Source organism: Haliotis rubra, unplaced genomic scaffold (assembly GCF_003918875.1).
Source record: "Haliotis rubra isolate DU_JTF1 unplaced genomic scaffold, ASM391887v1 Scf174, whole genome shotgun sequence".
NCBI lineage: Eukaryota > Metazoa > Mollusca > Gastropoda > Lepetellida > Haliotidae > Haliotis > Haliotis rubra.
Window position 1 is genome coordinate 156,097 of NW_025765714.1, and position 15,904 is coordinate 172,000.

Consider the following 15,904-nt stretch of genomic DNA (forward strand, 5'->3'; position numbering starts at 1 on the left):
TCACACACAGCAATATTCCAGCTATATAGTGGTGGTCTGTAAATAATCGAGTCTCGAACAGACAATCCAGTGATCAAGAACATGAGCATCAATCTACGCAATAGGGATACAGCGAGCCTGACCACCTGATCCTGTTCGTCACCTCTTACGATAAGCATGGTAACTGAAGATCAATATTCTAACCCGGATCTTCTGAGGTGAGATGCTGACTAACACACATAATCAAGTTGAGCAGAATTCAGATAAATCTAGGTCTCCGGAGACATCACCATGGCAACAATTCAAACTGAGTGTGTAATACGACCTCTTGAATTGAGACCAATATAAACACTGAATGTACGATTCCCAGTCCCAGTGGGACTGGCCAGGATGTTTGTCTAGTTATAACTACATGACATCACTTCAGGATGATCTTAGTGCTGGACAGAGTGGCTAAAACTGGTTACACATCTATTTTCCTGTGATATGCGACAGTAAATAGGATGATCTTAGGATGAGTTTAGTTTTACGCCGCTTTTAGCAATATTCCAGTAATATCACGTCAAGGGACACCAGATAGAAATTGGCTTCACATTGTGCGTCTATGTGGGGAATTGAACCCAGGTCTTCAGCATGACGAGCGAATCCTTTAACCAACCACTTGGCTACCCCAACGCCCTGGATGATCTTACAGTTGGGTAGACTGGGGAAAACTGGTTTCATATCTAGATGCCTACATTATGCAGCAGATAATAGGATGATGTTGGAGTTGGGTAGAGTACTGGTAGGTACAACAGTTTATGTATCTAGGTTCTCACATCATTGTTGTTTAACACTGCACTCAGCAATATTCTAGTGTATTCTACAGTCCGTTTGAGACAAAATGATACCGATGAATTGCAATCTAACACAAAAACAAATAGACATAAAAGAATCAAACCAACGCGGAGTGCAATAAAAACAACAGACCAACTCTAGAAACAAATTGCATAATTTTTGTCACAAAAATAAAAAAGTTGTTTAAGAGAGTGTCATCATTTATTTGTGCGTTTTCCCAGTTTCTTACAAGGGCGCATTGGCAACTAAAGGAACAGCGCGAAAAGCAAGATGCACGGCGTTAACAGGTTCTCAACAAACTTTTGAGCTGCTGCACAGAGATGACGCACACAACATTGAACAGCGTTGAATCAGCGTTGCACAGCTGTATAGGTATCCAACTTAGCAACTATCATTTTGAACATTATTTTCATAAAAGATCAAGATCGAGCTAGTGACAGATATAATCTCATATATTATTTGATTGTGCATCGATCAACGGACAGAAATATTACGTAAATGCGCAGTTTTAGGTATAAAGTCATCAGTTATCCAAATTGCATTACATTTGATATTTCCCACAAAACTGTGAACATTGTATAATTTCCCGACAATTTGCTTTCAAACATAAGCCAGATGTTTGACCTTCGATCGCCCTCGTTTGGCCATATCCGGACATGCGCACAATTATCGGCACAGCGCAAAGGCAACTGATGATTGTCAGTTCACTTTGGCTAAGTTCAACGCAATATCGTTCTATTTTCACCATCTTCACGGCATGCTGGTGTTTATTTGGTAAGTATGTCCTTCATGTATAATGAAAACGTAGTGGGAATGCCGTTTAAATCTAGCAGTAGCAAGAAACTCCGAATTAGGGCTCATGTTTTATCTCACAAGGTTACCGGTTCTGTCACAGTACATGTTTCTCAAAATTCAGTGGAAGCCCGTGTTTTCCATGAACTTGTTTTGTTATTTTTCAATATATTTGCATGCATATATTTGGCATTTTATTATATAATCGAATAAGATTTCCTTTCATACCCATCATCTGATTTGAATTTTGCAAATATACATTTTCAAATAATCAATGAAGTACATCAATAAGGAACCGTTCATAATTAAATATATGGCTGCTTGGTGGGGTGTTGATTGTAAGGGTTGGAGGGTGGGGTGGGGTGTCACCCATTTTGTTCAGGGAGCTAAAGGGGTCAGCATTTTTGCACAGCATCTATGTTTAGAAATTATGGGAAGGGGAGAGGGCGTCATAGATAATGTACATGACATGCAGGGTGGGCCGTCTCTTATTCTGTACATACTCATACACTTTAGGGGTGGGGGTGGGGTGGGGTGTAATTCACATTGTACATAAAAATCAACATCACCCCAAAGCCATACATTATGAACGGTCCCTAAGGGCAGCTATACAAAAATTGGATAGGATTAATCAACATTTTATTTTGCATCCCATTATTATGAACATTTGTTCGTTTGAATAGATCTATCAGTAAATGATGCATTGAGCACGCCCTGAACCCTGTCAACATATGTATATTATTTGGGGAGGGGTGGTGGAGAATGGCGTAAGGAAATGCAACGAAAATTTTCACTTTAAAATGTCTTGTGAAAGTCTTTGTTAAGGATGAAATTATATATATAATTTATTTCAACTTTTATTTATTTACAAAAGTGTAACTTCACTAATGATTCTTTGATGGGACAATTAACAAAACTGCACCCACAGACTTTCATTCTTACACTTGTTTGGAAGGGATATGATAATTCATGTCTCTTAAAGGTTAAAATCTTACATACAAAAGAAGTAATTTTAATGTAAGGAACATTTAATTATGAAATAAGATTATTTTAATGGAATTTGCAGAAATCTCATCTTCGAAGACTGGGTGGCAGCAATTTTGTGGATCACATAAAAGGAGCAATGCTAAGGTAACACGTTTTAACATTTCACTTGTTTCCAGTATATCCACCACAAAGTTTAAGAGAAAGATGATAATGCTCTTTCATTACCACCTGTTTTGAATATTTGTGATAATGTTTGGTCTTTTTGGTGATAATAGTTGGTCTTTATTTTCATTTATATATTAAGGTTGATCATTTAAGAGAAAAAATGGACAATGATTTCTCCCAGAGATTTTTAGTTTAATGAGCACTCCCTTGCTTGAAAGCCATATTGTTTTAAGCCATAAACAGCTGGATGCAAGATAGCACGTGAGAGGACAGAAGTCATACATTTATAGATATATAGAGATGTTTATTGCTGGGAAACACACTCTTCAGGTATTTGGTCAGCTGTAGAATTTGAATATGATGTTTTTATTATTGTCAAAGGGTAGGTTTTTCATTATTTGCAATCTAATATGTGTGCAGTGAAACATACTGAGATTTGGAAGAGTCCATTATTTAAAGTACAGGTGTTGTTAGATATCAGCATTTTATGTACATGTTCCCTTGTTAAGATCGTCTATCAAGTATATTAGAGAAGGTGTATATTTGTAGTGTTTTAAATCAGAGTTATTTTCAGTGTATGACCTACATTTCAATATGTTTTGGACACCTGTCACGCCTTTGGTCAAATAGAGTAGGACTTCCATTTTTCTTGGAATTGAGAGTCAGAGATGCACTGTTTCCAACAATTTGTGTGTGTGCCAATGATGTTTGTTTCACGAGTACATTTAAGTCTTTTGAGTGTAGATTGGAGTTGTAAGAGATGTTATTCAATGTCTTATTATTCATGGTATGATAGATTATTTCTGGCAATGTAGAGTTTAATCTCATTATTTTATTGTTCATGATTCAGAGAAGCATAGTTATGACGTCATAGATCATACGCACACATAATTCATTATATGAGAGATTTTCTAAAGCGTTCCTATAACAGATTAAGTGTAAACATTTATGAATTATAGAAAAGTTATTTATCTGAGTTTTATGAGTGTACAAATGACAAAGAGAGAGAGAGTAGATAATAGAGAATATATTGTTTACTTATGAGAGCTCATTATTGTTTTCAGAACTCCATGATCCATACTTCCTTGTGTTTGGGAACAAATGGTGTTGGGAGACCTCCCACAATAGACTTGTTCTTTGACCTGTGAACCACCACCCATTTTGTTTTCTTATCATTTAATGTAAAATGGCTTTTGTTACAATTTATGACTCCTGGTAGCAAAATTGCTACATCAGTTCAACTCCTATTAATTTGAAATAATCATTTCCGAGAATCTCTAAAGAAAACTAAATCTGACAGAATAACAACAATCTTCCATTGTTTTGCAGGACAATGTCAAACAATTTGATGTCAAGAATGAATGTTGATGGGCAAAACGGCAAAGTTTTCTTTTAAGAATACAAGGTTGTATTCAATCATCTCTGGTAAGTTAATTACCAAGTGCAGCATTTTCATCATGACCATAGCAAATAATATATGACAGTAAAGCATCGTCTAATTCATCCTACCGGTAATTCATAGTCTAATTAAATAATCAACTTGTAATTGAGGATTTTCTTTGAAAATGTTTAAAGAAAACTTCCATTCCTTCCGGTTAAAATATAAATTGTTTACACTTTTCGTCATATTTTTGTATTGATGCTGTTCATATGTTCACATGACAAGTTACAGCAGTGAAATGAACCTTTCAAGTGATTGATTAAACAAATACTCTTTCTCCCAGAGATTTTTTTAGTTTAATGAGCACTCCCTTGGCTAGCGCCATATTGTTTTTCAGCCATAAAACAGCTGGATGCAAGATAGCACGAGAGGACAGAAGTCATACATTTTATAGATATATAGAGATGTTTATTGCTGGGAAACACACTCTTCAGGTATTTGGTCAGCTGTAGAATTTGAATATGATGTTTTATTATTGTCAAAGGGTAGGTTTTTCATTATTTGCAATCTAATATGTGTGCAGTGAAACATACTGAGATTTGGAAGAGTCCATTATTTAAAAGTACAGGTGTTGTTAGATATCAGCATTTTATGTACATGTTCCCTTGTTAAGATCGTCTATCAAGTATATTAGAGAGAAGGTGTATATTTGTAGTGTTTTAAATCAGAGTTATTTTCAGTGTATGACCTACATTTCAATATGTTTTGGACACCTGTCACGCCTTTGGTCAAATAGAGTAGGACTTCCATTTCTTGGAATTGAGAGTCAGAGATGCACTGTTTCCAAATTTAATTTGTGTGTGCCAGCGATGTTTGTTTACTGAGTACATTTTTAAGTCTTTTGAGTGTAGATTGGAGTTGTAAGAGATGTTATTCAATGTCTTATTATTCATGGTATGATAGATTATTTCTGGCAATGTAGAGTTTAATCTCATTATTTTATTGTTCATGATTCAGAGAAGCATAGTTATGACGTCGCAGATCATAATACGCACACATAATTCATTATATGAGAGATTTTCTAAGCGTTTCCTATAACAGATTAAGTGTAAACATTTATGAATTATAGAAAAGTTATTTATCTGAGTTTTAGGGATTGTACAAATGACAAAGAGAGAGAGAGAGTAGATAATAGAGAATATATTGTTTTACTTATGAGGAGAGCTCATTATTGTTTTCAGAACTCCATGATCCATACTTCCTTGTGTTTGGGAACAAATGGTGTTGGGAGACCTCCCACAATAGACTTGTTCTTTGACCTGAACCACCACCCATTTTGTTTTCTTATCATTTAATGTAAAATGGCTTTTGTTACAATTTATGACTCCTGGTAGCAAAATTGCTACATCAGTTCAACTCCTATTAATTTGAAATAATCATTTCCGAGAATCTCTAAAGAAAACTAAATCTGACAGAATAACAACAATCTTCCATTGTTTTGCAGGACAATGTCAAACAATTTGATGTCAAGAATGAATGTTGATGGGCAAAAACGCAAAGTTTTCTTTTTAAGAATACAAGGTTGTATTCAATCATCTCTGGTAAGTTAATTACCAAGTGCAGCATTTTCATCATGACCATAGCAAATAATATATGACAGTAAAGCATCGTCTAATTCATCCTACCGGTAATTCATAGTCTAATTAAATAATCAACTTGCAATTGAGGATTTTCTTTGAAAATGTTTAAGAAAACTTCCATTCCTTCGGTTAAAATATAAATTGTTTACACTTTTCGTCATATTTTGTATTGATGCTGTTCATATGTTCACATGACAAGTTACAGCAGTGAAATGAACCTTTCAAGTGATTGATTAAACAAATACTTGAATCATTTAAGACAATATATCTTCCATATAACTTATTCATGTATTTAAATATAAAATTTCAGAATGTGTCCCATCTCAAGGGAATGAGATGGGAATGCAATCGAGGCAAATTTCAAGAAAGAGTTAGGAACGTTTCTGAAGTATCCACCTGACCGCCAGGCAGGGAGTGGCAGAAAGAAGAGGAGCTGATAATTGTGTTTTTTGGAGTTGTAATTGTGTTGAAAAATCTGAACTGTGGTATTGAAATTGGTGGCGTAAATGTCACTTTGATGCTATATGCAGATGATATTGTGTTATTAGCACAACAGAGATCACCTACAGACAATGTCATGTGTGATGTTTTACATTATGCATTAAACCACGTTTTCTGTGTGCGTGTGTGTTCATAAAGATTTCATGAAAAGTGACTTGTTTTATGTGCTGTCTTCAGGTATAGTTCCTGGTCATCTTGGATCCCTTTCATGGTGAAGGTAATTGCATTGTGTTTATTCAGGGTCTGTCTAAGAGCTGAAATTCAGACAAAATGTCTTTCAGGACAATTTTCACCTTTTCAAGGTAACAATACAACAGTAAATAGTTTTTGTTAATTTGGAATACTCTTTTCTTCTTACTGGATTATATGTCCAACTGACATAAAACTTAAATGAACATTATATTGAACGTGGAATTTTAACCAAGTATTTTATCAGGTAAAAATTTTTACTGCAATTTTCTGTTTGAACACTGTTTATTGCAGGTAGCTTTTGGGTATTTTAGCTGGATGCAGGAGTTTGGTGCTACTTTATTGTAGTTTAAAGATGAAGTGCGAGTCTATTTACAGGAAAGCGTAATACCTCCCAGACACAACCACGGAAAAACCAATTTTCAACGTTAATAATATGTCAGACTTCAACATTGATTCCATCGTCGGATATCTACGCCCAAAAACTTTCATATACAACCTATTTTCAATCTATTTTCAACGTTGAGGATCAACCTATTCTCAACGTTGATAATCGGTCAAACTTCAACGTTGATTCCACGTCGGATATCTACGTCAAAAATACTTTCATATTGTAATATGATCTCATTTCGTTTTAAAGTTATCAGTGGTTATGTTTCGTTTTTATAGTGAATTATGATTTTGGGAATGTTTCGTTCTCGCTCTTCTAGTGGTGTAGCCACATTGTCAATATGAACAAGCTGACGGATTAAAAGTATGGACCACGCTCTATCTGTTTTATATGGAGATTATTACATGGTGGCAGAGGTGAGATCAGGCCTACGCATCACCCACTAAATTTCGCTCATGATTGTGTGACATGTCTCGGACGGAGTCAATGTACCAGTCGGCGTGCTGTTTCGACTTCAGCAGCCATGAGGACTGACAACGTACTTTGTGCAGTGTAATATTGAAGCGCACATAAAATCACTATGGCGGAGTCAGTGCCATCACCTTGCATGGACTGGTCACACCCAGACAGGGGTCAGGCATTTAAAGACTTTAAACAAACGAGTGAACTTTGGTTCAAAATTAAAGGTACCAAGCCAGAAGATCAGCATAGCTACATCATCTTATGGTCTGGCAAGGAAGGTCTTAGGATGTTTAACACTTGGAATCTCTCTGAAGAAAACTTAAAAAAATCCTAAGAATTTGTGGGATAAATTCTCTTCCCAAATTGAGCCATCTGAAAAATTTCAGAATTCACAGACTGGAATTTCTTCGTTACAAACAAAAAGTAAGTGAGACTATTGATGACTCTTTATCACAAGGTCTAAGGCTAAAGCTATGAAGTGTCTGTTTAAAGACAATGATGCAATGGAGGAGAGAATGATTGAGGTTCTCATTGCTGGTGTGCCGCACAGAGGTGCAGAAAACACTATTAGGGCGTGATGAAAAGTTAACCTCCAAGAGGCCATTGATATTGAAGGCTGCATGAGGCAAGCTGTTAATCACATGTCACAATTCAAGAATCTAGATGGCAAGATTTTGCAAACAGACGAGATTCAACGATTTGCAGGTATTGTGGACCAAAACACTCTTTTGTATCTAGAAGCAAGTGTCCAGCAAGTAACAGTAGATGCAAGATGTGTGGTAAATGTGGGCATTGGAAGGAAATGTGTCAACAGGCTAGAGGCAGACAGCAGCATAGACGTAGTAAGTCAAGGCGCAGACAACAGTCGAGGTCGAAGAGTAGTGGACGACAGTCACAGGGGGTGATGAAGACATATCACAATATAGCTACAGGAAACAGACACATCAACAGACACAAAACAGCATGATATAGACTGTGTGGGAGAGAGGATTTTGAACACTTCCATTTTGAAACAGTAACTTTTATTGATGGGGTCGCTAAAGCACGATGTAGATGAGCTGAAAGTAAACTTGGATGTGAAGCTGGATAACTGTCAAGGTAATCACACCATGAAGGTCAAAGTAGACAGGCGCACAAGGAAATCTACCCCACTTCGTGTATACAGAAGGATGTTTCCAGAGTACCTTGATGCATTAGGTTTTCCCAAATATGGTACCACAAAGGCTCAACATGTCAAACTGAGTGCGATAATGGTACCGACATACCGCAGTATGGTAGTGTCATTTTAGAATGTGGATTTAACGGTAACTGGTTGACACTGAATTCTTTGTTGCTGATGCGCCAGGTCCTATTCTACTTTGGTCTCCCTTCTACCCTTGCTCTGAATATAATTACACCAAATTGCTCCACCACTTCAGTGCACAGTGTGGATAAATCAGTACCTATCCCTAACAAGGAAACCCTGCAGAATTTATACCCTGACAGATTTGAAGGCATTGGTCAGTTCCTGGTAAGTGTCATATAACCCTCAAAGAAGATGCAAAGCAAGTTCGCAAATTATTCGGTCCATTTTGGTCCTGTCGACATGAGCTGTCTATAGAGGATGGCTTCTTGCTGAAAGGTGAGAGGATTATGATACCACCTGCGATGAGGCGTGAAGCGCTACAACAACTGCACATTGGTCATCAAGGTGTTTCCAAGTGTCAACTCCGTGCCAAGTCATGCATATACTGGCCAGGTATCAACAAGGAGATTGAGGAACTGTTGGAAAGCTGTATGATTTGTCAAGAGAATAAAAAGTCTCAGTCACATGAAACATTACACCCTCATAATATTCCCCAGAGACCGTGGCATACAGTGGGAATGGATTTGTTTCATTTCGGATGAATGTGAGAATCTGTTGATTACTGACTACTACTCCAAGTCATTTTTGTACCAGGGATACATGGTCAGTGTACAAGTAGGGCTGTCATAGATCAATGTAAACAACTGTTTGGTGAACAGGGATACCCAGCAAGGTTATCAGCGATAACGGAGACAGTTTGACTGTGAGGGAATTTAGGGCCGCTGACCAGTGGTGTTTCTGATCATGTGACATCTAGTCCGCGGTATCCACAAAGTAATGGATTTGTGGAGAGAATGGTGCAAACTGTAAAACAGTGTCTTATCAAGGCAAAGCAGTCTAGAACTGATCCTGATCTAGCTTTGCTCAGCCTCAGAACAACCCCTGCTGACAGTACTATTCCATCACCAGGTGAAATTCTAAATGGTCGGAAGCTGCAAGGAATCTTACCTGTATTGATTGCAAATAATCACCGTGAGAAGGATGCAATCATGCGAATAGATTGCAGGATAGACAGCAGTTGCAGAAATACTACCACGACAGAAAAGGGTGAAAGATTTGCCCGCGCTGAGTGTTGGTCAGAAAGTCTTGACTCAAGATCAAGATACTGGGAGATGGTACCTGGTAGGATATCTGCCAAGTGTAGTGAGCCCAGGTCGTATATGGTAGAAACCCAAATGGCAATGTCTTAAGAAGAAACAGGCACCATTTTATGTAGAGATGCTGGGAACACCCAGAAAAGTGAGGTTTGCACTAGATGAACACTCCAGTGAGACTTCTCAGTCAGTCAGGTCTGATGAGGACAATCAACATGCTGATGGATGCACTGGAGACAGTGTACTGACCACTAGGAACATTGATAGTGGACAATATTGCACTAGGGGTGGTAGAATGGTCAAGAAACCAGATAGATTTATTGAGCAATATTGAAATATGATAACTGATTTAAATCTTTGAACAGTTCAGGATATTCAGCAGAAGTGATAATTTATTGTGATTTTTATGTCAGAATAACTAGTATTGTGAAACAGTGGTGAAATTAGAAAGTCATATTGTTGTAGTGGATATGAACTGATTCAAGACCATTCAGTCACATTATAGTTTGATAATTGAACACCAGAATGTACAAGATGTGTTATTTAGTAAATTCCTTTTCTTCAAAAGAAGGGATGTAATATGATCTCATTTCGTTTTAAAGTTATCAGTGGTTGCATGTTTCGGATTTTATAGTGAATTATGATTTTGGGAATGTTTGGGTTTCTCGCTTCTAGTGGTGTAGCCATATTGTCAATATGAACAAGCTGACGGATTAAAAGTATGGACCACGCTTTTATCTGTTTTATATGGAGATTATTACACATATACAACCTATTTTCAATCTATTTTCAACGTTGAGGATCAACCTTTTTCAACGCTGATAATCAGTCAAACTTCAACGTTGATTCCATCGCCGGATATCTACATCAAAAAACTTTCATATACAACGTATTTTCAATCTATTTTCAACGCTGAGGATCAATTCTATTCTCAACGCTGAAACAACGCTGATGTACTGGGATGTAGTAATTGCATACTTGGGTCACCCCCTGTCATTTTCATCCTTGAAAAAATCATAGATTTTGTAAATTATAGATTTTCATTTTCTCTCACTTTGTCAATCAGCAGTAATCACATGTCTCTGACGTCACTAATACATGAATCCACCATGGTTCAAAGAGCAAACTTTGGTCAACAGAGAATAGGAATATATTACATATGGTCTTACTGTGGTATACATGAACTCACCATGGTACAAACTGTAACCAGTGATCATGAGAGAGTATGAATATGTTACAAATGGTCTTACCATGGTATACAGAGGGATCCAGGAGTTTGGGAAGAGTGTGTACAACATATTATCAATCCGCTTCCTCAACAGGAACAGTGGTGAGTTCACAGACTTCCTCATCTGAAATATTTACAATACATCTTTACCATCTGTACAGCATATGACAAAGTGTATATCATATGTTTCACTTTGATTCAGTACCTATCCTCCATAAACATGTACCAGGCCCTCGACAAGAGTCACAATAGGTAACCCCATCGCCCTGCAGTACACCCGATGAAAAAGAAGGATTCATTGGTTTTCTATTCAATCTGACGGCAGCTTTCTACAACAATTCTGCAACTGTCACTGTACAAATTTCCTTACCACATCTTTCCTTAAATCAATAATTCAGTTATCAAAATTTCCCATGAACATGCTCACTTTGATTGCAAACTCCATGGCACTCAGAAGTGTAAAATATCAAGAACATAGCATGGCGATTATTATTCTCCATTGTTTACAATACCTGAAGGAAAACTGGTATTGACAAGACTGTTTGTTTTGTCTATATTTGTGTAAGTTCAAACAGATTGAAAATGAAATATATTTTGCGTTCTTATCTCTAATTTAAAAAGATATGCGTTTGAAGTTTCGCCCACATTTACATGTTAATTCTCCATTCATAAAGTACATGTGTGAACATACACTGAGAAATATGCTCCATGTTCTTGTTGCAATTACTATAATTAACCTTTTTGATGCACACGTCTATAAAAACTGTTCAATTATTGTTTGTAAATGAGCCTGAGACTTCAATACTGAAAAAAAATTAATTGATGTGATCAGTATAAGAGGCCTACAAGCTGATTGACTTTAAGGGATCTCGATGAAGAACGAACCAGGCTAAAGGATAAGATTGCAAAGAGATTGGAATTATCTTTTTAGTAAACGTAACATGTCTACTTTAAGCATATATTTCACATACACACATAGATTAATTACCTCAAAGGTGTAAACATCTGAACACAGACTCACTCACTTCAATGTAATTGTACATGGCAAGATCACAGATAGCTTGAGCATCCTTGTTTCTGAAGTTTGTGAACTGTTCAATAGATGCAGCTGTAAAACAAAACAGTCATGACACATTTATACATATACAACTTACTTTAACATGATTTAAGTTACCATGGCAGTTGTAATGACCTATAGGTTGTTGTACTGAATCTCTACATTGCACTGACACCCACATGGTCATTATACTGACTCACGACAGGGTCATTGTACTGACTCACAACATGGTCATTGTACTGACTCACAACATGGTCATTGCACTGACACTCAGTATGGTCATTGTACTGACTCACGACATGGTCAGTGTACTGATTTACTACAGGGTTGTTGTACTGACTCACGACATGGTCATTGTACTGACTCACAACATTGTCATTGTACTTACTCATGACAGGGTCAATGTACTGACTCCCAACATGGTCATTGCATGGACTCATAACATGGTCATTGTACTGACTCATAACTGGGTCATTGTACTGACTCATAACAGGGTCATTGTACTGACTCACAACATGGTCATTGTACTGACTAATAACAGGGTACTGACTAATAACAGGGTCATTGTACTGACTCACTACAGGGTCATTGTACTGACTCACAACAGGGTCATTGTACTGACTCCCTACAGGGTCATTGTACTGACTCACTACAGGGTCATTGTACTGACTCACTACAGGGTCATTGTACTGACTCACTACAGGGTCATTGTACTGACTCACTACAGGGTCATTGTACTGACTCACTACAGGGTCATTGTACTGACTCACTACAGGGTCAGTGTACTGACTCACTACAGGGTCATTGTACTGACTCAGGACAGGGTCATGGTACTGAGTCACGACAGGGTCATTGCACTGACACCCAACATGGTCAGTGTACTAACTCAGCACAGGGTCATTGTACTGACTCAGGACAGGGTCACTACAGGTCATTGCACTGACACCCAACAGGGTCATTGTACTGACTACATGGTCATTGTACTGACTCACTACAGGGTCATTGTACTGACTCACTACATTAGGGTCATTGCAACTGACTCACTACAGGGTACTGACTCACTACAGGGTCATTGTACTGACTCACTACAGGGTCATTGTACTGACTCACTACAGGGTCAGTGTACTGACTCACTACAGGGTCATTGTACTGACTCACTACAGGGTCATTGTACTGACTCACTACAGGGTCATTGTACTGACTCACTACAGGGTCAGTGTACTGACTCACTACAGGGTCATTGTACTGACTCAGGACAGGGTCATGGTACTGAGTCACGACAGGGTCATTGCACTGACACCCAACATGGTCAGTGTACTAACTCAGCACAGGGTCATTGTACTGACTCATGACAGGGTCATTGTACTGACTCACGACAGGGTCAGTGTACTGACTCACCAGAGTGTCATTGTACTGACTCACAAAATGGTTATTATGCTATATCACATGGTCACTGTACTCTTTCAAGGCACTGTGGTTGAACTTGACTCACATGTTGGTGGTTGTACTGACTCACTAGATGGTCGTTGTACTGACACACAATATATTCAATGTATAGAAGTGTTATGACTGTCACAAATTCACAAGGGGGCTCTACTGACTCACCACTTTGCCATTGCCATCCATAAATTGAATCATTAACTTTATTCACTTTTGACAGATTCTACCTACATCTCAGAGGTCATATCATACTTACACAGGTCATTTTCACACTGGTCCAGTATTTCATCAAACACAAGCAGATCTTCAAACCCCTGAAACAGTTGTAACTTTTACATAAATATGTTTCTGATAAACTTCTAAAAAGGAAATGTTTAACCAGACATGGGCAGGGCGGAAATTTAGTTACATTACTGGACGCTCTAAACACTTGATGAGTGAGTGAGTGAGTAAGTGAGTTTGATTTTGCGCCACTTTAACAATATTCCAGCAATATCACAGCGGGGACACTAGAAATGGCTCAGACAGTGGGTGATGTTAGCTGACATGACCCAGTGTATATGCAAGCTGCTGCAGTGTCTGTGGTTCAGGACGATCTAGGTAATTTATAGATCCACAGCAGCATCTATACATTGTGGTTGCAAGATTCCTGCTGAATGCAGACTAGCATTGTGTTTAGAGGTGACACTGGCATGATTCACAAGGGGAGCAGCATGTGATAATTGCATTTCGACACAGTAGAACCAGGCCATTAAGTTGCTTTAAACATCTGTTGAGAAATAATGGGTAATGTTAAATGACTTATACCTTGTATGTTACCAGAGGTAGTCAAACATACACAAGTTGTAATTCATATACAATACGAAATAACATTATGTACCCATGCCTACTTATGTTTTATGTAGTTATGCCCACTTATCTATATGTAATGTCTGCAAAGAAAGAATGGTCAATGTAACACCGACTATGGCCCTATGGCAAGCCTGTAAATACTATCTATTTATGTATGCCTTGTATATGTGAATATCTATTCATAATTATAATGTCATGTAAACATGTAATTAAGTTGCATTCACCAATTACCACACCCTCATGCAGGCAGCAGGCAGAAAACCATTCATGTCATCAGTACATCCTCACTCTACATACCGCCTCTGTTGTGTGTGGTTAGAGCATCCACCCAGAGAGCGGAGGGTCGCGGGTTTGATCCTCGGCTGCGTCATACCAGAAGAAGTTACATATGGTACTTGTTATTCCCTGCCTGACGCTCGACATTAATGGGTAAAAACAAGGACTGGTTGGCTCAGAGTCAGTATAATGTGTCTGAGTGGGGTATTCATGCTTAACTGCGGCATGGTATTTCAGTGAGCTAGCACTATAAAACCAGCTTAAGTCTGGGGTAGTACAAGCAGCCACACATGTCTACACATGCATGCACATCGTCATATGAGCGAAATATTTTTAAGTACGGCGTTAAACCTCATTTCACCCTCACCTCACCTCACCTCACCTGACTTTACATCAGCTTGAAGCAGCTTAAATCTTAGGCTGGTATCGAAAAGTATCCATTGAAATAGATCAAACTGCCAGTTTCTAGCATATATGCAGTCAAGTGGTAACACCCAAAAGATCAAAAAAGTGTATTTGGAACTTGGGGAAATCTTGGGCATACACTTCAATCAGCTCTAACATATGCATGTGGCTCCTTTTATCTTGGTACTTGCTCATGGTAATCCTTTATCTGAGGCTACTGCCCCACTTATCTTTTTTTTGTAGATACCACACTGTTTATAGTTTTCTATAATGTTTTAAGATATAGTATGACCAGAAATTATTCAGATGTTTAGGAATATGTTTAATTGGATTTCTAATATAAACAACCTTGACCAGCTATCAAGTGCTTGGTTTCATCCAAGAGATACAACTCCGTTAATCCTTTTTGATTAGTTTATTCAGAGTTATCCCCCTTTGTTTACTTGCTAGCAGACGACATTTTCAGTGATCCTCAGTATGGATGATTTAGAGAAGAGGAAGTTGATTTTAGAGTATTATAACAAGGACATCAGATCAGCTAAAGTGATTTCAAGTAGAACGGGCATCCCTTTGTCCACTGTTTATCGTGTTTTGTCAGTGACAGGAGGCTGTTTGGTATTCTTGTTTCTAAAAACAAACAAAGGAGTTTAGAAAACTTAAGGTTGGATATGATTGATAGAGGAACTGTGGCAGTCTGTAAGGAGACAATCAGAACTGAGCTGCATGCAATGGGTTGGCAGAAAAGTCGAGGAATTCCATCACCCATCATGAAACCTGAACAAAAGGAGCGAAGGTTGAACTGGTGCTTACAGCATAGAACTTTTAACTGGGACAATGTGATTTTCTCAGATGAAAGTTCTGTGTGGCTGTTTCCTAATACACT

General features: G+C 37.9%; 1 protein-coding gene across 4 annotated transcripts in view; it reads right to left on the reverse strand.

Moving 5' to 3' along the window:
• Nucleotides 1–15,904, reverse strand: part of LOC124272883 (kynurenine 3-monooxygenase-like) — an 87,236-nt gene that overhangs the window by 8,532 nt on the left and 62,800 nt on the right. For all 4 annotated transcript variants that reach the window (XM_046708106.1, XM_046708103.1, XM_046708105.1 and 1 more), the window contains exons 10-12: nucleotides 13,745–13,802; nucleotides 12,017–12,099; nucleotides 11,014–11,115 (exon numbers count right to left, since the gene is read on the reverse strand). In XM_046708106.1, coding sequence (XP_046564062.1) covers nucleotides 11,014–11,115; nucleotides 12,017–12,099; nucleotides 13,745–13,802 — 243 coding nt within the window. The remainder of the gene's footprint in view (nucleotides 1–11,013; nucleotides 11,116–12,016; nucleotides 12,100–13,744; nucleotides 13,803–15,904) is intronic.